A 21,357-nucleotide genomic window follows, 5' to 3' on the forward strand; every position below is an offset into this window, starting at 1 on the left:
ATATCGCATGCGCGGGAAGCAAGAGGTTTCGTGCTGGTGGTGCGCATCAGACTAAGAAGGGGCGGTAGGAGGGGGAAGGCTAGAGGGCTGAGAGGCTCGTTGCGAACGTAGATGTCGAGGAGATCGAGGATGCGGTGCTTAAAGTTGACAACAGACTGTTTGGCCTCCTTCTTCTGCTTCTTGGAGTCGTTTGTTCGGTCCTGGATGCGAGGCTTGATGGCTGCGGCAAGCTGCTCGTCGATGGCGAACATTTCAGAGTCGGACATATCACCCTCGTCTTCCGAAGACTCGGCCTCGACGTCCTTGTCTAGTCGGTGGCTCTTGAGGATCTTCTCAAGGGCGTCGTCCAACTCTTCAGGCTTGTCAAACTCACCGTCGTTCTTATCATCATCTTCATCTTCATCCTCGTCCTCATCTTCGTCCCCACTTTCATCATTGGCCTCGTTGATATCAATAAACTCCACATCAGAGTCAATCTCAATATCTGAGTTATCCTCTTCATCTGCGTCTGTTCCCTCTTCGTCCTCCTCGTCCTCGTCAACTTCCATCTCATCCTCCCCAGTGTTAAACAGCTCCTTTTGACCCTTGGTGCTCTCATTAGATGAGAGAGGTGCAGTCAGGAGCTCCAGGCCGCCAGCTGATATTTGTGGTGTGAAGGCATCGAACACTTGCTGGGAAACTTGGCGCATAAGAGACGAGGGCCGTGCAACAAATGATAGCAGAATCTCAACAAGAAACTCTGATGTACCAGCCTCACTCTCAGCAGACTTGCCCTTCTTGAGACGATCTGAGTATTGCGCAAGATCGTTGAGAACCTCCATGGCATCGGGATCTTCATTATATAGTTGGAAGACAGACACTGCGTGAAGCATTGCCAGGGCCTGGAAAAGACTCTTCTCGTTATCGTCTGTTGCCTTGCGCTTAAGCAGCTTCTGCATTCTTGACAGCGCGTTTCGGACGGCCTCGCTAATCTCCTCGGACATTGCCACCGAGTCAGGATCGATAGCGGAAACGGCAGTGCATAGTGTGCCGTAGTCCTCTGTCCTTCGGCTAACCTTGGCAAATGAAGACTCGAGGCGAGTGCGGCAGAGCTCGCGAACACCCTCTGTCAGAGCATCTACTGGGATGTGCTTGGGTTGAGAGTATGCAAGCTGGGAAAGTTCTTGTAGGGCAGCTGAGAAGACCTTCTGTTGAATCTTTCCAGATGCAGGTGAAGCCGAGGCGTTAAGAGTTTTGGATAGATAGTCGATGTAAACTCGGAGGGTAGAGGTAGCTTGCGCTGTCTCTTGCTGGTCGATGGTACTGATGGGCTTTTGGATAATCTTGATGACCTTTTTGCCAGTCTCTTCGGATACGTTCTGTATGAGATGATCGATGGTCTTGGTATTGGTTCGCTGGTCGAAGTTGTAGGCGCCGTTCTGGCCGAGCAGGCTGTCCAGAATAGGTACAAGTGTCGAGGGGTGAGCTGAAATTGTTGCCTCGATCGCCTTGAGAGCCTTGATTGCTGCTCGGTGCAGGTATCGATCCTCCTTGGCAGATTGGTTCATGAGGCAAAGAGTAAGGTTCTTGCTGAAGAGACCCTCAAGATGGCTAGGGAGGCTGACAAGTCCTTCCAACATCTTTTGGAACACCATGAATCCCTTGAACTTCTGGCCCTCGGTGGCGCTTTTGGCAAATAAGGAGTCTTGCACATGTCAGCTGCTGGTGTATACAAAGAATGACGTTTAAACTTACCATCCACTACACGAGCCCAGAACTGTTGGAACTCTTCGGCCTTGGACTCTCCCTCCTTGAGGTAGTGGGCCAGAAGAATATCCCAGACATAGTGTAGCTGAGCGGTCCAGCTCGCCTGCTTGTTCTTTTGTCCACGCTCAGGCTGGTCCTTGGAAAAGTCCTGGAAGCTTTCTCGAAGAACTGCAGCAAGATCGCCAAAGGACTTCTTGGAAAGAGGGTCATGCCAAGGCTTCACCTTGAGGTCGGGGAATCGGGTAAGAGCAACGAGCCAGACAGCCACACCTTCGGGGGTCTTGGCCAGGTTCGCTTCTGCAATTTTCTCCAGAGTGGCCTCGGCCTGCTTCTTGCTCATCTGATCGATGGCTTGAACGATGACCCAGCCACACTGTGAGCGAAGCCAGACCTTCTTGGCCGCAAGCTTCAGAAGAAGATCCAGAACTGTATTCCATCTCGAGATGTCGCGGAAGAGAATTCCGGCTTGAGCGAAAGCCATGAGACCGAAAACCTGTCCGAAGAAGTGGTCTCGTTCCTCTTGTCCAGGAATGTTTCCAATGACCGAGATCTTCTCGTTCAAGATCTCGAGGACGGTGTCGAAGTCTAGGTCCTCATATTTTGATTCGGCGAGCGCCTTCTCTCCGTACAATTGACCGAGGATCTCTGTCAGGACCAAGCTGAATCCAAGTCGGGAGGCATTACGACCACTTGCGAGTCCGCGGAACAGACGGCGATCCAGATGTCGTCGCAGAATGGCACTAGAAACGCCCTCTCCGTCTGTGCCGAACAAGCTGGCAACAATACAATCGGCCGCCTCGATACGATCGTCGGGGTCTTCGCTACCTAGCAGCTCATAGAGCTCAGCCTCTCTCTTACGGTCTTCACCAATTGGTGACTCCACGAAGAGGGCCTTGACGAGGGTCGGCTTAGTCTTGGTCGAGCTTTCGGTCTTGGTCTTGGTCTTGGTCTTGGTCTTCTTGCTGGCGCCATTCGTTGACGGATCGGTTTCGTTCTTTGTGCGCTTCTGGGGGTTCTGCAGGCTGTTGGCGCCTTCCTTGGCTACGCGCTTTCGTTTGCTACCCATTTTTTGTGTGTGTGGGAGTTGTGAATGATTGAGGCGCAAATTTGCTTGGTTCATCGATCTTTTTCGCGATGCCTACCTCTTGCAGAAAAATTACTGGGATTGTAAGATTCTGCCAGCTTTGACCGCTAAAAAGTTGCTGAACCCCACCAACTGACGTAGGTAGATGTCAATCTTTAGGATTCAAGAGAAGAATAATTCCTCGCAGAGTAGAGATCAATCATTGCAAATCAATTATAACACTAATTGTGCCTCATAGGTATGTTCTTGACTTTTGTGTGTTTAAAAAGCTCTCCTATGAGCTCACCAAGGGACCCATATGACATCACATCCAACTTGGAAGCTCCTTGACGATCCGCGACACAGACATCAATGATACTCTTTATAAGTAACGAATATATCTTAAAAGTACTACCAGTTCCGTTTTAATGCCAATTGTTTATATAATACTGGAAGCTTCCAGTGATGTTTTGCTCTTGATCATTGAACGGCTCCCGAATTGCAACAGAACTCAGACTACCCTATGCCAAGCTGTATCACGATTCAAAGGATCTCACGAACGTAACCGGGACGACACATAATTAACAAGTCAAGTGAGATCTTTTACTTTGATATTAGTGTTTCAATCTAGCTTAATCGTATAATATTAACGCGCAACATCTAAGAAGTATCCACGGTAATGGGTTGAAAATTTTCATATTGGAATGTGAAAATCATCCACACAAGAAGCAATGGATGATGCAACAATCAGGCCAGACATGACTGCTTCAATGTGATACTTGACAATTGTTTGACAATAGGAGTTTGGTCATGTTCAGGAGTATGTCAAATACATTATTGGCAGTCATCTCTCTTCCCCTTAATTACAACCCAAGTTGCAAAAGAAAAGTAATGAACAGTGCACTTGTATCATCACTCAATCAACCAACCCCTTATGAGGGTCTTGCCTTGTCGTAGAAGAGGAATCGCACCCGGTGATAATTACCAAATGTCAGATTTAGTTTTATTCAAGCCACGCCTTGTATCGCCGCTCTTGGCTCTGTCACTATTACATACTATTACCCCGTACCAGGATGAGGGCTCCTATTGCGGAGTTTGGTTTTGGGCATGTGCGTGGTGGTCCCTGAGTTTTGACGCTGTACGTGAGTCGCAAAATGTCACTAATAAGCTGGGCTTACAGTTGCAAGTATAAATCTCACAGGCAACCGCTATGCTTTAACGTTTTCCCGGTAAAAAGTTTTGACATATAATTTCCGAAAGATCGGTCCTTTGACTGCGGAGCCCTGGCCATGGAGTAGATATACCCTCAAGGAAGCGAAAAAAGGAATGGAAGCCACCAACGCGACGCCGCCGCCTCGACTACCCAGCCATGCCATACCAGGCTGTGGTTAACGAAACTAGCATGGGAGTTGACGCATGAACGCTGAGGGCTGAAGCGTTGTACGTACTTTGTATGGATGTTACATCCGCTGAACCCAGGCCCTGCAAGTTTCGATGACAGGTTGCTGAGTTGAGGCGAGTTACTACAGTGATTGTAATTGCGCGAGGTAAGATGGTCAGATCCCGTCCAATCCCCATCATTGCGTATCCAACCCTGTTCGATTCGAGACGTTGTTTCGAACAAGAGTTTGCTTTTATCGGGCTAGGGTTTCGCTTATTACAAAAAGGCAGCTGGGACGTTTAGGGAAGCTGTGAGACCCTGGGTCAAATAAGCTAAATTTGATCATGACTACCGATGACAAGGCGAAGCAAACATTGAAATGCCTATCCGCACTTTGACCCCTATGCGATGGCTGTACACTGTATAATTAACGTTGTTGGGGAAACAGGAGCCTGTAGATCACTCATTACTGTTCAACTTGTACTTGTGCTTTGCTTGCACAGCATGAGGCTATCAAAGACATCCAAGGGTCCTAGATAGGAGTGTAACACACCAAGATCCACGCGGTCTCTGCGCTGGTAGCACAGCAGCTCTTACTCACTACAACAACGCACTGGATACAGCCTATGCTGTGTTGCGAATAGTTGCGTCGAATAGCTGACGATCAAGCCCACTAGACATATTGCGATGCCCACATCGTCTGTAAAATTCTTTGCACTTGTCGTTATCCGCGACGAAGCTAACGTTTGGATTCGATTGGACCCTGAAATATCCTTCTTCTTATTACCCCAAACCAAGTTACCCTAGATCTGGAACACGCTCACGAGACGAAACTAAAGGGGAAAAAAGATCCAAGCTCTTTTTTTGGTCGCAGAAGCAAAAACTCGTGACTCGGCTGGCGTATTCCGGTCACGGTTACAGTCATGGGGCATACGGATGATCGACTTCTCAAGAGTCGGTATAGGTAATTGTAGTTGACGCCATAGGATTCAGGCCTTGCCAGCAGGCTCCCTTAACTGAGGCTTGAAGTCTCAGTCCAAATCCAGTCCTGGGAGCTTGGACTGTGGTCTTTCATTTCCGCCTTTCCGCAATGGCCGTGCTGATGGGTAAAAGCGACCTACAAGTCCAGTGCTACGCACCATTCGACCTGTTCATCCGTTGGTACGACATAAGGGACCATGTTTGTGTTCAAGCCTCACAAGGGAGGGAAGGGAAACACAGACCTCAGGAGGAAGCTAGTGAAAACGATTTATGTAGATGGTTTAGACGTATGTGCATGTGCCAAGAGCAGTGTTATATGACATGTGCAACTTGTACCAGGGTCAGTTTGTCCTTGAGAAGCGCATATATAAGATTGTGCTATGATTAGTTCAAGACGCCTTCAGAAAACCATGCCGAAATGGAATGCTGGCTGTTTAAGATATCAATCAAGCTACGTATTTCAATTAAGAATATAAATGAGTAGACAAAGTAATGACACCGTTAAATATCAGTGACGTCTAGGATAAATCCTGAATGAATGATCGGATACTTGAAAGTGATGGTATGCGGTAGAGCGTCATAGCAAGACATGTAATATAATGCTGCTGTGTCTAAGTCTGAGTCTGAGTGTAAGCCAGAAAGTCAAAGAGGCTCTACAGCCTCACTTGGGAGTCAGCGTAACCAACAACCCAGTCCCGGGAAATGAGTATGTTGGCACGCGTAGAGGTGATAGTAGAGAAAAAAAAAACCAAGACTGGTCGAAGCGCGTACCGTGCCGTACTACGGTTAGTTGCTCAAGCGTAGATCTCCAGAGCAACAGTTTGCCTCTAGGATGGAACTGGGGAGAGCCTGGGTTCAGAAGCGACAAGGACAGGCCAAAGGAAGATGGAGTCGGTAAAGCCGGAAGAGAAGTGAAAAGATGAGAGATAGGAGATGGCTTGAACTGTTTAAGAAAAAAAAGAAACGATAGCAAACAAGAGTCGCCAACTGACACCAATCAAGGGAGGAGGAGGGCGTCTAGAAAGATTAAATAAGCTACTTTTTTCTAATTCATCTGACACTTCCCGGTAGTAAAGAGAAAAAACTGCCTGGCGATGGATCGTAGATTTGATATATACCATCCGTACTTGGTTCATTAGATCCTCTCTAGACCCTCCGCAATCCCGGCAGTGTGGGCCAGCTAATAAGAGTAGGTAGGGAGTTGAAGACAAGAGTTAAAGTAAGGAGAAGGAGGGCACGTGATATGGTATAACGGGCGAACGACATGTTCAACGGCCATGCATGCATTTCGACTGTGGGTTCTGTATAAAAATAAAAGAAGCAATGTCCAAGCTGATGAAATATAGAATGAATGTTATGCTTGGTGCTTGATGTACGTTCATTGTTACATGTATTGTTACATTCATTAAGTTGCTTAGTTCATAGAAGTCTTCCAGAATAAACCCACCAGCTGAACCAAGCTGGTTGTTGCATTCTAGGACATCATTGACTTTGCTTGAAGTAAGCTTGAATATATTGAACCAAAGTATATTTGATAGCGAATGGATTCTCATATCAAAATTTGATATTGATGCACTGATATATCAATTCGAGATGTCGTTAATGCCATTATCCAGACCCACCAATTTGTCGCGAGAATACTTCACGTGATGTCGCGCTCGGGACCCATTGTACAAGAAACGGATAGACGCGAGGACGTGACGGATTTGTTTACTTTGGGAGGCGGGTGCCAATTTATTACCCCACGAATTGGGAGCGCACGCCGCAGCAGAACAGAACAGGGTAAGCTCTTACGGGTTCAAGTGGGCTAAAGCTGTTTCTCTCGGTTCAGCCCTGGTCAATTCTCAAACAAGATTCCTGCACATGGTTATATCAATCACATCACACACCATGTATACTCTGTCAAGGTCCCAAGTCATGGAAGTTTACCCCTCATTCGACAGTCAGAAGACGTTTCGCGCTGAGTGCAGGCGGGCAGCCCGTACTGTACAGACAGGCTTCAGGGAGTTTTCAGGCCCTGGCTAAAGGGATGGAGGGGTGACGTGGTGGAGCTCAACTCGTGGTCCATCCCGCATTAGCTGACGAGCCAGGAAACCAAAGAACCTCAATCCAGGCCAGCGATTGGCTCCCTCTGATAAATTAGTTTTAGATACCATGCGCTGCGCTGCACTGCAGGTAGGTAGCTAAGCTTAGCGTAGGTTAGCTGCAGCTCACTCTTTGGCGTGGAACCTCTCGCCTTTCTATGCTATGCAATGCACTGCAATGCATGCAGTAGTTGCAATTCGTCTCTGGGGAGATGGTCAACACTTGACTCTTTGTAGTAGCAGAGTAAACAGCTGAGTCGGTCATAGATAAGAGGAGTCCTACTCGTAGCCTGCTTTGCAGTCGCGTCTAGCTAGTCAGGCAAAAAGCTTTTCAATGTTGAAAGTTTGTGACGCACAACTTGACCACTTTTAGATGACACGAGCTTCTGCAAGGAATGCAATAACCTACAAATACAGGCTTTATTCCAGCGGCAGTACGTGCGCGGGCGGCACCCGTTCAGTAACAAACGTACCGACCTACTACCTGACCGTGTCTACCGTAAATGTGGTGACCTGCCAGGTTAGAATATAAAACATGCACTCGTATACCAAAGAACCCTTGTGCGATGACGATGTTTTAATCAGAGAACAAGACGGCCTCGGCCAAGAATGACGTCGAATCTCAGACGGTGCCAGAAGAGGAGATCGGGATTTAAGGTCGTGGATCGACGATACGGCCTACTTGAGACTCTTGGGGCCGTGTCCTTTCTGGCCAGGAAGTCCCAGTGAAAGAAGATCAAATACAGGGAGTTTTTCAGGTGGTTACGAGGCTGTCTGGTCTGCAGGTCAATTTTATTTAAATCCCGCTGTCAATGGATGTTTCTCAATGCTCTGTAACTAGTCCGTAGCCTGTAAACTTAATCAACCAACCGTCAAGAGATTCAACCGGGTTTTCAGCTATTACTGTTGTCATTGCTGATTATGTCCAAAGGTACTTTCCTCCTTATTGACGCCACCAAGAACAGGGGAAAATCCCCGACCTTGAACATCTGGATTGAGAGTGAGTTGAGACAGCGAAATCGAGATTGGCGATCTTGAATTGCCCGGATTATTAAAAGAAAACCTGCCACTTCTCGGTACGTACGGTACTCCCACTAAGGCGGTTGAGGATAGCTGAACGAACAGATAGCGTGGTGTAGCGCAGCCTCTCGTCATCGAAATATCGCTAGCAACACGCCATTGACTCTGGAGTCTGAGCTGACTCTTTAGTAGAGAGCCTCTAGGTGCTAACTAAGAGTAAAAACTTCAAAATGCGGGACATTGGGACCAAAGCTTCTGGAGAAGGAGACGAACTCTTGGACTGTTGCTTCTCGGGGACCATTAGGCATTGTATCCGTTTCGCCCGCCCGTGAAGCTAAGACTCTCAATCCAAGGAAGTGAGGCAGAAATAATAACGATTTACATATCATCTCCACCTGGATGAGGTGATGGAGACACATTCGTAACCGTTACGGAAACGTACGGGTATTTCAGGTTGGTTAGTTCAATGGACTAACTAGCAGACGGAGAGACTGACGACAACTCTTGGTTTCACATCAATTATATACTTTCACAGCTTTATAGCGAAAGAAGAAAAAAGACAATAATGGTTAATTGAACAGGCCTTTGAAACTCGGCGATTCGTGTACATAGAAAATCTGGGCTGACGAGCTGGATGTTTCTGTTTCCGATCCATCAGGATGATATGGATGCTTGCTGATACGACAAAAGCGACCAGGGTTTTCTGCAAGCTGAGTCGCTGGAGCATCATAGTCACAAGGACGGAGCCGCTGCACTTTCCAGGTACGAACAATGCAATGCAATGCGAAGCGAAGCGAGGCGATGCAACCGAGCGACGCTGACTTGACTCCTCTGGTCTGGTGGGGAAAAAGTCAAGTGAAGTTGAAACTGGGAACACAGCTCATTACCCAAAATGGTTCAAAGTAAACATTGACTTTCCAAAAATCGCGTCAGACTCGAGAAAAAAACGCGGTTGACGGTTGGAGCTAACGTCAGTAGGTAGTTTGTTGCTGATGTTTTGTTACCAACCAAGGTTTTGGAGTTTCTTTTCCACACCACAGCTGAAATCATAATCGCATCATAGTAAGCAAAATGATAATAGCAGTAGACAAAACTGTTCAACATTGATTCTTCATTTTACTCCAACCCAAGACTTATAAGGCTGATATCTCACACTACAACCTCGCTCTCAAAATCACGGCAGTTGCGATAAAAAAGCTCCAGTTCTTCCTCTTCTTCTTCCTCTTCCCCTCCTCGTCTTGCACCCCGCCTAGGGCTACTCCGTAGATGCACCATCTGACCCCCATTGACAGGGAATGACCCTGGCAAACCTTGAAAGAGGTTGCTGCAGCATCAGCGATAATAGCATCAGCTTGGCACCGGAGGCAGTGCTTGGAGAGAACTGTAGAGTGACGCCCACAGCCAGACTAACTCCAGTTGACCTAACGATAATGGATATCGCATCAGTGCTTTTTTGTTTCGAGAGGAGGGGAAAAAGGACCAGGCTAAGCCATGCGATTCCCGGCAATTGAGTCAGTCTAGACTGACAGCTAAAACCTCGAGGTTGGTGGGTTTTCTTTGTTTCTGTCAATTGATCAGTCTGTGGCTTGGACAAGATCGTATCGGGCCAAAGTCAATTATCTATTAGTAGATCAACATGCCAAAGAAGAGGGGTAGAGTATATCGCAAAAACAACAAAGCGTCAGCTTGGCTGGCAGACTCGTCCTTTGGTGTGCGGCGTCCCCAAGAAACAAAGGATACACAAACGATCGTCCCGCTGAGGGCCACAGTCAAAAAGCCATAGCGCTCGGAGTTTTCAATGCCGAGGGACAGAGTCAGAGTCAGAGTCGAGTTGTTATTGTTCACAAAAATGGATCAGTCATGATACACTCATCCGTAGTTACAGACACACTCTCTCATGCGTAGACAAGGCTGGCTGTGGGACAAGGATGATATGCGGAGTATCAGCAAACAGGTTAACAAGCTCAGTTCGTCATATAGAGCTTCCAGCTTGTCATTGGACGACTCCCAGGTCTTTGAATGTAAGAGGAATTGGTGAGTGGTGACCTTGGCGTTCGGACACCCCGCGCGAATACCCGTCCCGTTTAGTGATTGATGGACGTATCTGGAGTTATTCATCGCTTCCTTATCTTGGTAGGTAACATTGCCTGTTACCCCAGGACTAGAGCTATTGTTAGAGAATGCTGTCGATCGACCGACCGACATGCATCTATTCAAAACCTGACCCCGGGAACGAAACGCCTCCCGCAGGAATTCAAGGGTCCGGTCCCTTGGCCACCACTCTCTCTTGTGATCCTCTTACCGTACCAGAGTTTCCAGTTAATACCGATACAGAAGGTTTCACTATCAAGTGCCTTGCATTCCTCTCTCTGTTGTGCTGTATGTGCACGTGGAAATGACCATTGAGAAGTAGAGACTAATACCAGTCATGGAAAGCCTAGAAGCTGCTTTTCCATTTCTACAGCGGCCGGATATATTTTGGTTCTGGGAACAGGCTCAAAGAGTTTGCCACACTCAATATATGTTGATGGATGGATGGCTGGATGATCTACGAACCGCATTTGAGCTTATTGATCTTCTCGCCTAATAAACGCGAGCTGCAAGCCATTGAATTGATGATCTATCCGAATATTGTTGAGTGCGTACGGGTACCTGAATATGCAAAAGACCATGTATGTGGTTCGACTACATCTACAGTCTGTCATGTAGGTTTGTGAAGCGAACCGCGATATCCATCAAAACGATTACCTACAGCTAAGCTTCAAGTGCAAAGCAGCATGAACTCTTCGGTTCTCTACGCACGCCCCTCCTCGGTTATTGTCCACTCGAGTTTCTTGTCGCTTGTCGCCAGCTGCTCCAATATGGACACTAGCATCGGACTAGACATGGGTTGGATCTTGCTTCTGACCCAACAACGCTGCGTAAATTGAAAATCCCAGCGTAACCGTAACCTTGCACAAACCGAACAATGCCTTGCATTGCATCAGGTCAGGACAGGAACCATAACTATGTCATTGCGTTACAGTACCTGCCAATATTAGCAACTGCCCTATATTCGCTAAGTGGTTGACGACTCAATCACTGCAACTCATCAACTCTTTCCAAGAATGCGGATGTCAGTCCTTCATCGAGTCAAATGAGTCCAGACCTGCTCTATTGAGTTTGAGTCTTATGAATCGCCAATTCGCAATCGTCATTCGTCGTGCTGACCTCGATTGTGGGACCGCTGTGTTTCTGAACCAGGGCCCTAGTGCAAAAGTGCGACTGTCTCACGACCAGAAAAGGACCCTGAATTTTTCCTTTCAGAGGGGAACCATCTTTGTTTATTAGGCGACGCTCGAATTGAAGCTGTGAGCGTGCACGAGCTCTAACCATTGTCCTGGATTCAGTGACAAAGACTTCCGATTTAGCTGTCGAACTTCTTTTTGCAGGGACATGCTCTTCAGCGACCGGGGGTCTCGACCTTGAAGAGGCGTCATTCTCGTGAGCTTTCAGCCGACGGTGGCTTCAGAGTTGTGAGGAACCCCGAAGCCAGACCAGGAACAGGGCCTATAAGCCATTGAACTGACGACGACTGGGGGTCAAACCCACCCGAGAGTCGCCGAGGCTTGACTTATACGCAGTACTCTGTACATCACCTACTGCACTATCAATGTGTGTCTGTTCCTGAAGAATAAAGAATTGGCATAAGCTTAGACCAAGTATTGAAACGGCGAGGCAAGCGGACAAGGCTAGTCAGGTCAATGTTCAATTCGACCGGGGTCTCGAGGAACTGTTACAGATGAGGCAGTTTTCCCAAACAACAAAGAACCGGTTTTGGCTGTCGGCGGTTACAGTGACAGTGACAGTGACAACTTGGACCAGATCCCAGCTGGGTCAACGTCATTCTTCCCTAGACTATGGTTCAGATCAGCAATCAGATCACTTTACAGTATACTGTACAGTTCTTGAGCTCCATTGCCATGCATTGTCCCCAGAAGCACGGTTGACAGTTGAGGTTCATGGGAAATGCCTGCCTGTACCCCGAGGAACCAATTCTTTTCGTAAACATGCTATTCCCAGGGTGGAACAAAGACCCGGCACCAAAAAAGGGAGGCGATGCTTTGACATTTGAACTGGAGCAAACTAAATGGGGACAGTTGGAGCCTTTTTACCTATTTTTTTTCTGTCTCTGTCTCAAAAAGAGGAGACTATTTGATGACAAACAAGATCAAGATAGATGTTTGGTAACGAATTATGGAAACTATTATGGATTTATATAAAGGGAGGGAGATTTAGAGATGCAGGGAGATATAGAGCGCTATAGATATCGGAAAGATGAAGCCGTATCCGATAATCACGCTCTAATCATTTGGCGTTGACTCAACTTAGTAGATCTGGTCTGTTTGTCTGCGACCTTTTTAACCAAGACTCTAGTCAAGTCTATTTGCTTTCTGTCTCAACCACCTCACAGAGACATCCCGCAGTTCCGAACCTCGGCGACCAACAAGCATCGAGCGTCTTAGACAGAGGCGTTGGCGACTTCTTTGTTCATGGCCGTATCCTGGTTATTAGTGCTGGGTAACGCCACTACGGGCGCCCTTCTTAGTAGTATATGGCCGCAGCGGAGAGACCGTCCGCGTCTTGTCTAAGAACGAAGAGCTGGCTGACAGGCAATTGACGTGACTTGACTTATTATTGTTTAAACATTTTGACAGACAGGTCACTTATCCAATCCCGGAGCGACGGCGAATTTTTGAATGAGTCAAGCCACAGCCCAAACATGGCAGACTCGATGAATTGCGCTCGAGACTTCACTTTGTGATCGGGAGGCTTGATCTCGGACTCCGGATTAAGAGAGATGTCAAAAGAGACCAAAATAATCATTGGTCTGGCATGTCCGGGAAGAGTACAGTGCAGTATGGCAATCATCAATGCTTACCCGTAACCGTATATCTTCAATACAAACAAATTGCAGATTAACCCTTCAGCGCAAAAGAAAGCAACAGACTCCGCCTCATGGTTGGTGAACCCTTTTTAGTGGCTTTAATGTGGATTATTAGCTGGTTGTTATTTCGAGAATGATTGTCTTTGACTGCAGGGTGAATTGAATGAGCTGTGAAGCTTGTTTGTTATTGTTATTCAACGCTTGCCTTGCGCTTGGCCACGGTATCCATGCTTTGGGATCGTCTTCTAGAGCATCCATCGCATGTTCTATTCTCGTGATATCTCATTTCCGACGTCGTCTTCCAGCTCGAGGTTACTGGGTCGACGCTTGCCAGGTCATGGATTGATCGTCATGTTCATGATGGAGCCGTTGGGATTTAATATGCGTCGCGGGACGGGAAGACGCATCGCTTCGCAGCGCACCTCAGACCTAGTGTTCGGTACAGTAAATTATATGTTGAATGCCCTCACCGCTTCTTAATAATTCATAGCTATGATGTAACCTGGTTGGTCGGTACATAGAAGGAAGAAAGACGCATTAAGTAATTTGTGTAAGAGAAGAGATATGTACAATAGTTATTCTAGTTATCCATTGGATGTTGGCGGATTGTGTCAAGGCTGAACCTGAACCAGAAGCAGACGCAGAAGCAGAACAAGGGGGAAGAATTACCCTAAGAGGAATAGGCGTCGAAAATAAACGGTCGATCATTCACGCAATGAGATCAGGTTTGATGATGATATCTGTCTGTGCTAAATCGAGATGCTGCACAAAGACGATGAAATGTTGGATGAATAGCCAAGATTTGGGTGTATTTGGGATACGAGTTCAAGACAAAGGCAGAGACAAAGACTCACCCAAAGATGGCATTCTATAATTATCATGACATGTTGACTAGCACTGACAAATGCGTATTCTTGTGATTGCTGTGTAGAATTTAGACTTTTGTCTGCCGTTGTGTTCTTTATGCGAACGGTATATTGTATAAGGCATATCTTAAGTTTGAAAGCTGGGCTGACGTTTAAATGTTCATGTCAGTGCGCGTCCATGCTGACTTGACCTCTGGAAGCCGGGAATGGATATCATTGATCAAGATCCCTGGATACAATTGGATCATTTCCAACAATGGAAGAAAGTAAACAAACTTGAATAGTAGTTAGTTAGTAGTTCTAACAAAGTATGGAGAAGGAAAGGAACCAAGACCAAGTTTGATGCAAAACATCCCAATCCGAACTGCATATCATTCAATCCAAGGCACAGACTTCTTCACAAATAGCATAGCTTAAACCAAGGCACAGCACAGCACAAGACAGCACAACATAGGTAGCATAGCACAATACAATACAGAACCTATTAAGCGCCAGACATGGAAACCCTTCCAGGACAGCTTGCAAGGATGGCCCACCTCCGCTGAGCAACCGCCCGCCATGCTCCGGGGCGACGTCCATTCAAACAAGCGATGCAGGGCCTGGCAAGTGGAGAGAAGGGGGCTGGCGTGAGCTGTGATTTGCTTCACCTTTGTCCTTTCCAGACCAGGGCCATTGCTTCACTCGCACGAGGTTAGTTGAGCTAAAAGCTGGATCTCGCTGTGTCAGTGTCTGTGCCTTGTGCCTTGACGGGTCGGGGATGTAGAGCGTGAGGCCCTGAAAGTGAGGTACCTCCAAAAAAGAGGGCACCCGCAAATGTGGAGACTGCTAGACTGCCTAGGAACTGGACTTAGACGACACGCCCCTGCCTACCTCTCTGTCTTACTTCACACGCCTACCTTGGCACCGACCCAAAGTTCACTTACCTTACCCGTCAGGTCCATCAGTGGGCGTGCAATTCTCGTCCACTAAACTCCACTGTAAGTCGGTGCTCCCCAGCGACCCCCAGGGCCCCAGTACAGGTCCCAAATCACCCCTAACAACCTTGGTGGGATCGCCTGGGAAGAAAAAACCTCCAACCGGGACGGGCTTTGCCTTGACTGGGCTTGAGTGAATCCATTCAAAAGGCTTCTGCTCCCGCATTCACATCTTCCCTTTCCCACTCCATCCCGTCCCGACAACTCTCCCCAAGGAAAGAAATTACGGTTACAGTTACGGTTACGGTTAGCCATCGTTTTCTACATGTCCAATTAGACAAACTATCTCTCCATTCGCTTTTCCAATCAATCACTCAACTACTACGCACTCGACACCCAAGGAACTTCGATTCAAAGAAAAGAGAAGAAAGAAAAAAAAGAAGGCGTATTAAAGGAAGATCAAACAAAAAAGAGGGGAAATTCAATTCTGGTTCTTCTTCTTGTCTCGGTGTGCTCGTATAGTCCTACAGTACTCAGAGTAACCTTATCTCTCTCTGTCTTCCCTTTTTTACTTTCCATCTTATCCTGTCCTGTTCCGTCTTTGGTACTGGACTGTGCGTATTTCTGCCTCGTGCGATTCAGTCCTCCGTCATCCGCCCAGCAACCAACCGCACCCCGGTCAATTTGGCACCCGGCTTTGGTCTACTCTCGTCTTCGATCCAAACCCAGTCTTCCATCTCGATCCCTCTCGAGATAGAAACTGAACTGAGACGTCGACGTCTTTTCGACTCAACTTATCGTGTTTTCACGACTCCTTTTACATCGTCGATTCACGATTCCGTCCCTGTCGAGTCTCGTTCGTCCCTCCATCAAATGTCCTTCGAACGATTATAACGACCGACAAACACGACATCGTCGACCCTGCCGCGAACCAATCTCCCGCCCATACTCTAGCCCTTGGTTCGCTCGCCACTCGATTTTATTACATACGATACGATACGATTCAATACCCTTGACTGCAATCAAGGCTTTTGCTCAGACGCTCGTTCGATAGCATTATAGAGGTGTTGCTGCAGCATTGACTTACTGCAGAACTACCTCGTCACTACTCCATCGCCGTGTCTTCAATATCCAATATCTCTTAGTAGCCGACGTGCCTCGATAGAGCTCGACTCAACTCGAGTTCCCTCGAATCGTCCCGCTGCTTCATCTTCATCACCCACAATGGAAGCCTCCTCTCCTTTAGCGGCGCTGCATCGCCCGTCAATGCTCCCCAGCTGGGGGAGCAGAGACATCTTTCGCGGACACCCTCACTACGCGACATCGTCCGTGACATCTGCCAGCATGAGCCTGCGTGAGCAAATGCACAAGCATTCTACCGGCGACTACTTCAACGTCAAGGACGTGCGAGGTGCCTCGCCTGCTACAAGCTTGGCTGCTGACATTTCCCAGAACTTCCGACTTGACAGCGACTCAAGGTTTGTTCCAATGCCTTGAACCTGGCTTTGAAAGTGTCTTGGACTAACATGCTTCCCAGTCCCAAGTTCCATACTCCTCGAAGAGCACTCTTCACTGCTGGCATGGTGCGCAGCTTCCAAGATCGAGGTGAGCAAGACCGACAATGGTCCAGAACATGGGATCCAGAACGTTGTGGCTAACTGGCATGTTTAAGTAGATTCCCTAAAAACTCCCCCGTTGCCTACATCATCGCCTGCTCCCTTGACTGAGCTCAAGGAGTTGATGGAAATCTCTCCTCTGCCTCACAAGGCCCCTTTCTTCACTCAATTTGAGGTTACATCTCCAACTCCCGGCTCTACACCAGCCGCTGACGATGAAATGATGCTTGATTCGCCCGCTCCCATCTCTCGGCAGTCTTCCTTGGAACCACCCAGGCCCATCATGGCTGAGTCAGTCTCATATTCCCACATTCCTCATCCAACACTAACTGACATCTATCAGAAACCGTAGAATAGCTATGCCTCGACGACCTTCCCTAACACGGATGAAGGGTTTCAGTACTACGGCGGTACCGAATCGTCAGGCTGACGCAGTTGACACAACCCCCTTTCGCTTTAGTGCTGGCGGATCCCGTCTCAACCACACCAGCTCCAACCTGTCTCTAAGTGAATGCTTCGAGTCCGCATCACCACCTCAGGAGCGCAGGCCTGCCTCTGCCAACAGTCCCTGCCCTGGTATGCCTGCTGGCCGTGCTAGACCCCAGTTCCTCAACTTCAACGCTTGCGCTCGCAACAACGCCTCCCCTTCCATGAACGCGCATTCCCGCCGACAGTCCAACCCCTTTCTTAGGAATCGCAAGCAGTTCCGTCGATCGTTGAGCATGTTCGAGCATCCTGCTGACGTCATGAAGAGCAACTCAGATGGAGAGGAGACTCCCTCTCCTGCGCTTCAATCGGTCATGGATGTGGAGGAGGCTCAAGAACCCGTCCTCCCCCATTTCCTTCTTGAAGACCCTACTGATACCATTCCTCGTATCAGTCGCGAGACTCTCGTCGATGTCTTGGACGGCAAGTACAGCTCTCACTTTGACCAGAAGATTGTGGTCGACTGCAGATTTGAGTACGAGTATGAGGGTGGCCACATTGATGGCGCTGTCAACTACAATGACAAGGACCTACTTACAAACCAGCTCTTCCAGACTCCCATGGACGGACGAACTCTTCTCATCTTTCACTGCGAGTACTCTGCTCACCGTGCCCCCCTTATGGCTCGCCATGTTCGCTCTGAGGACCGCACCGTGAATGCTGAGCATTACCCTAAGCTTACGTATCCTGAAGTCTACATCCTAGACGGTGGATACTCTGGTTTCTTTACCGAGCACAGGGGTCGATGCTATCCCCAAGAATACGTTGAGATGTCAGATGAGGCTCACCAGCGCACTTGTGAACGCGAAATGGGTCGATTGAAATCTCGCAAGGGTCTCAGCCGAGCCGCTACTTTTGCCTTTGGCCAACGTGAGCGTAGTGTGGAAGAGTCACCTACTGCCCCCAGTAGACCTAGCTCACGACACCCTCATCTGCATGCATCTATCTCCCGACTTGGTGCCTCCCCAATCACACGCCGCATGGCCTCATACTAGACGTATTGATCTTTACGACTTGGTCTTTGTGCTGCACGTGGTAGAGCCCAACTCTATTGGTGCTGGTTTCACCTTGTCCGCTCTCTCAGGTCTCGGTCATCCTAATCTTCCACCTTCTACCAATGATGCCTGTCTGGTTCGACTACCTGGCTTGCAACTAATACTCACTACGATAATCACCCTCATGCTCATAACTACGCCACGACCGCAACGACTTCGATTTTAGATCTTTACTACGAGTTCTCACTCACCGATCATCCTTTCCTTTCTCTCTTTACGTCTCACACGCTTACGTTCATGGTTCATCGATGGAACCTCATTCACAAGGGAGCTAACATCCTCCCTATTCTGCATTCGGGCGCGCATTCTTCTTTCTCTTTTTACTCATCATCATGCATCTGACTCGGCGATTTCCGGATTTGCATTTTTTGGCTTCTAAAACATGTCTCAGGAACAAGCATTTCCTTATGACTGTGGCGCTGTTCTCAATAGACATTTCGATAACAGGTGTCTCGGCCTTTCGATACCTTCATTTGGGGAAACAGGAAAAAATGTCCCTATCTGGAGAATCCGAATGATTGCCAGGCACAATCCTACCTGCATCTGTCACTGGGTACTCTATTCGACAGCCTTTTTTGATACCAGTATCCTCCACTTTACGGATACATCACACCCTACAAACGTCCATACGCGCATATTGTCGCACCTATACCCACCCAAACCCGACGACACCGGGCTTGGTTAACCTTTTCCTTTGTTCATCACTACATATTCAAACATTCACTTCCTGAAAAAAGTAACTCGGGAGGTTGGAAAAATTACATAACGACCCTCAGGCCTTGCACTGTACGTTTTTCCTTTGTTCATAAACAGGCACAGGTCATATTGGTTATGGCAGTATCATGGAAGATTGGTACTGTTATACTTTGTTCTGCAGGACTAGCTGGCGGAGTGATCCGCCATATGGCAGGCAGGCGAAAAATAGTTTTGCTACTTGTACATATTATTACATTGCCTTATGGGGGATATATACCCTGGCTAGTATTAGATACCTACAGATGAGGGAAAAAACAGTTAAAAGTTAAATTATTAAACTACTGCTCCTCAATGGTGACTGAATATGAAAGCCAGCCAATAACTATAGTGAGTTGTATGTCACAAATTTGCTATCAGGCGATGATCAACGTCAAAGTATGGAAACAACTCCGATGTACGGATAAGTCATTCTTGATCGAACACAAACGTATTTGTTAGTATTACCACTTGGTAGTGTCAACGTGAGCAGCTGGTCTCAAAGTTGCCTCTTTTCCAGCTGCAATATTTGGAATATGTTGTTATATCACCTGTTGAAGCATCATTTGATGTGCCATAACATGGCATGTCGTTTTCGTACCCAATCTTGAGCTCAATTGATCTATGATCTATAAACTAGGAAGGTCCTCAAAAGCAGATCGAAGATGGCATAAATGACTAAATGACACTGCGAAAACTCCTTTTCATCGAACGCCGCCCATGCTTCCAATAGTGTACAAAAACCAAAAGGTATTAAGCAGCAGCTTCATCGCCGTCTTGAAGAGTGAAATCCCATTCTTTAAACGCCTCCCGGAACGCCTCCACGTCCTTGGTCTCATCCTCGACAGTTTGCTCACAGGCCTTCCAGATCACGCGGTCCTCGAGATTGAGTAGCTTGGCCAGCACTCGCCGACCGAATTGAAGATCGAAGAAGCGCATGTCTGAGGGCAGAGGCATGACGAGGGACTTTCCCTTAATACGTTCCTCGCCATCGTCCGCCCACAGCCATACGCGGAAGAAATCGCCGCCAGATTCGGCCTGTTGCTCGAGGGTCAAGTCTTGTACTTTGAAGGCTGGGAAGGACTGGTTCTCTGCTTCAACTTTGAAAGCAGCTTCTGCTAGACCCTTGTAGATGAGTTCAGCGGGCAAGGGCATCAATTGCCAAATCAGATGGACGTTGTTTTCACGGCTGATCTCCCAAGTGACGACACCGAGTTTGTGGGAGCTCTTGGCAGCGATCATGGCCTGAATAGCTCCGCGGAAGCGGGTCATCTCCTTATATGTCTTAGCAGCCTCGCCGTTTGGATCTGCGACAGGTCCAATACTGGGAATCGTCGGGTTGTGTGGTAGTGGAATGATGATTAGGTGACCTGGGAAATCAAGGCCGTGTTCGGTAAAGGTCGCAGATGTGGGCAAAGGACCCTTTGCCGTTGAGATGTATGCGTCGTCGCCAATGCTACAACACATGTGTGACGACAAATTGGGGTTAGATAGACAAAAATAACATCTGTCGGGACCTGGAGGGGGCGATCGATGGCGCTGCTTCTGACGCCGACCCCTGTGCCCCCTCTCTTGCTCATCACCACCATATCGATTGTAGGAGTCCTCCTTCGGCGCACGTCTCTTGGTCTTGGGGTTAAAGGGTGATGCTGTGGCGCCGACGGGTACTGATGCGTCTCCTTTGTTGAGGCTGAATGCATATAGAGACTTTGCCTTAGCTTCGTTGCCGTACGGGGCCATGGAAATGAATCGCGTGACGCAAGTGTTGTCGGTCTCCTTCTCGGTAGGATGTACAAATGCTTCTCGTTCATAGAAGAAGCCTTCAGGAGATGATGATAGGTGGTATCGTGGTTTGAGTACTGCGCATAGCTCCGCGATCGAGTCCGAGACAGCCAAGGACGCTTGGTTTATAGGACCAAGCGCAACTTGAGAGCCAGTCCAGACACCTGCTGGCCATATCGATGTCAGGAGAATGTCAGCGCTGTGGGCTCCGCGTAGGCTCTTCGCATCGTCGACTGAGTGAAACGGCAGGTGCTGTTCTTTGGACTGGCCTGCGATGAGATTCGTATCCAATTGACCACCGAGAGCGACGATTCGAACACCATCAGATGTTTTTGTTATGCTTCTCTTGCCTAGAAAATGAAGGTTCTCGCAAATTTCCTCTTCGGCTTCGACCTTTGCGGCGATGCGCGGGGGCAAAGGGTGGCTTCCCATGGTAAAATAGGTTGGAAGGGGAACTTGAAGGGTTCCTTCGAGAAGCGCAGCCACCGACTCATCGTCTTGAGTTGCGCTGAAGACATCACCAGTAAGAATAGCCATGGAGAAGTTGTTCTTTGCATGAAGTGTAGCTAGCTTCTTGAATGCAGGCTCAAGCTGGCCATTGAGGCTGCCCAGGACGATACTAGATAAAATCAGTCAGACTATGAGTTTCAGATATTGATTTATATTATCACTCACATTTTAGGTGCAGCCATATTAGTGGTTGT

At 48.0% G+C, this 21,357-nt stretch overlaps 4 protein-coding genes across 4 annotated transcripts in view; 2 read left to right on the forward strand and 2 right to left on the reverse strand.

The window, feature by feature from the left end:
- The window catches only part of FGSG_11782 (uncharacterized protein), a gene marked incomplete at both ends in the record, with an annotated part of 3,161 nt that extends 349 nt beyond the window's left edge, over nucleotides 1-2,812 (reverse strand). Inside the window, 2 exons of the mRNA XM_011317944.1 lie at nucleotides 108-1,684; nucleotides 1,735-2,812. Of these exons, the coding sequence (XP_011316246.1) occupies nucleotides 108-1,684; nucleotides 1,735-2,812 (2,655 nt within the window). The remainder of the gene's footprint in view (nucleotides 1-107; nucleotides 1,685-1,734) is intronic.
- Nucleotides 2,813-5,770: 2,958 nt separating this feature from the next.
- FGSG_11783 (uncharacterized protein) lies at nucleotides 5,771-6,094 on the forward strand (the record flags this gene model as incomplete). Its single annotated transcript, XM_011317945.1, is given in 2 exon segments — nucleotides 5,771-5,800; nucleotides 5,810-6,094. Coding segments are annotated over 2 exon segments (315 nt in total).
- A 10,112-nt stretch (nucleotides 6,095-16,206) lies between these two features.
- FGSG_00565 (uncharacterized protein) lies at nucleotides 16,207-18,079 on the forward strand (the record flags this gene model as incomplete). Its single annotated transcript, XM_011317946.1, has 4 exons — nucleotides 16,207-16,460; nucleotides 16,520-16,587; nucleotides 16,658-16,889; nucleotides 16,942-18,079. 4 exons carry the CDS (start codon nucleotides 16,207-16,209, stop codon nucleotides 18,077-18,079), a joined length of 1,692 nt encoding a protein of 563 aa, XP_011316248.1.
- Nucleotides 18,080-19,624: 1,545 nt separating this feature from the next.
- On the reverse strand, nucleotides 19,625-21,345 carry FGSG_00566 (uncharacterized protein; the record flags this gene model as incomplete). The annotated part of the gene is made up of 2 exons (XM_011317947.1): nucleotides 19,625-21,272; nucleotides 21,329-21,345. 2 exons carry the CDS (start codon nucleotides 21,343-21,345, stop codon nucleotides 19,625-19,627), a joined length of 1,665 nt encoding a protein of 554 aa, XP_011316249.1.
- Nucleotides 21,346-21,357: the final 12 nt, after the last annotated feature.

The sequence above is a fragment of the Fusarium graminearum genome, chromosome 1, assembly GCF_000240135.3.
Source record: "Fusarium graminearum PH-1 chromosome 1, whole genome shotgun sequence".
NCBI lineage: Eukaryota > Fungi > Ascomycota > Sordariomycetes > Hypocreales > Nectriaceae > Fusarium > Fusarium graminearum.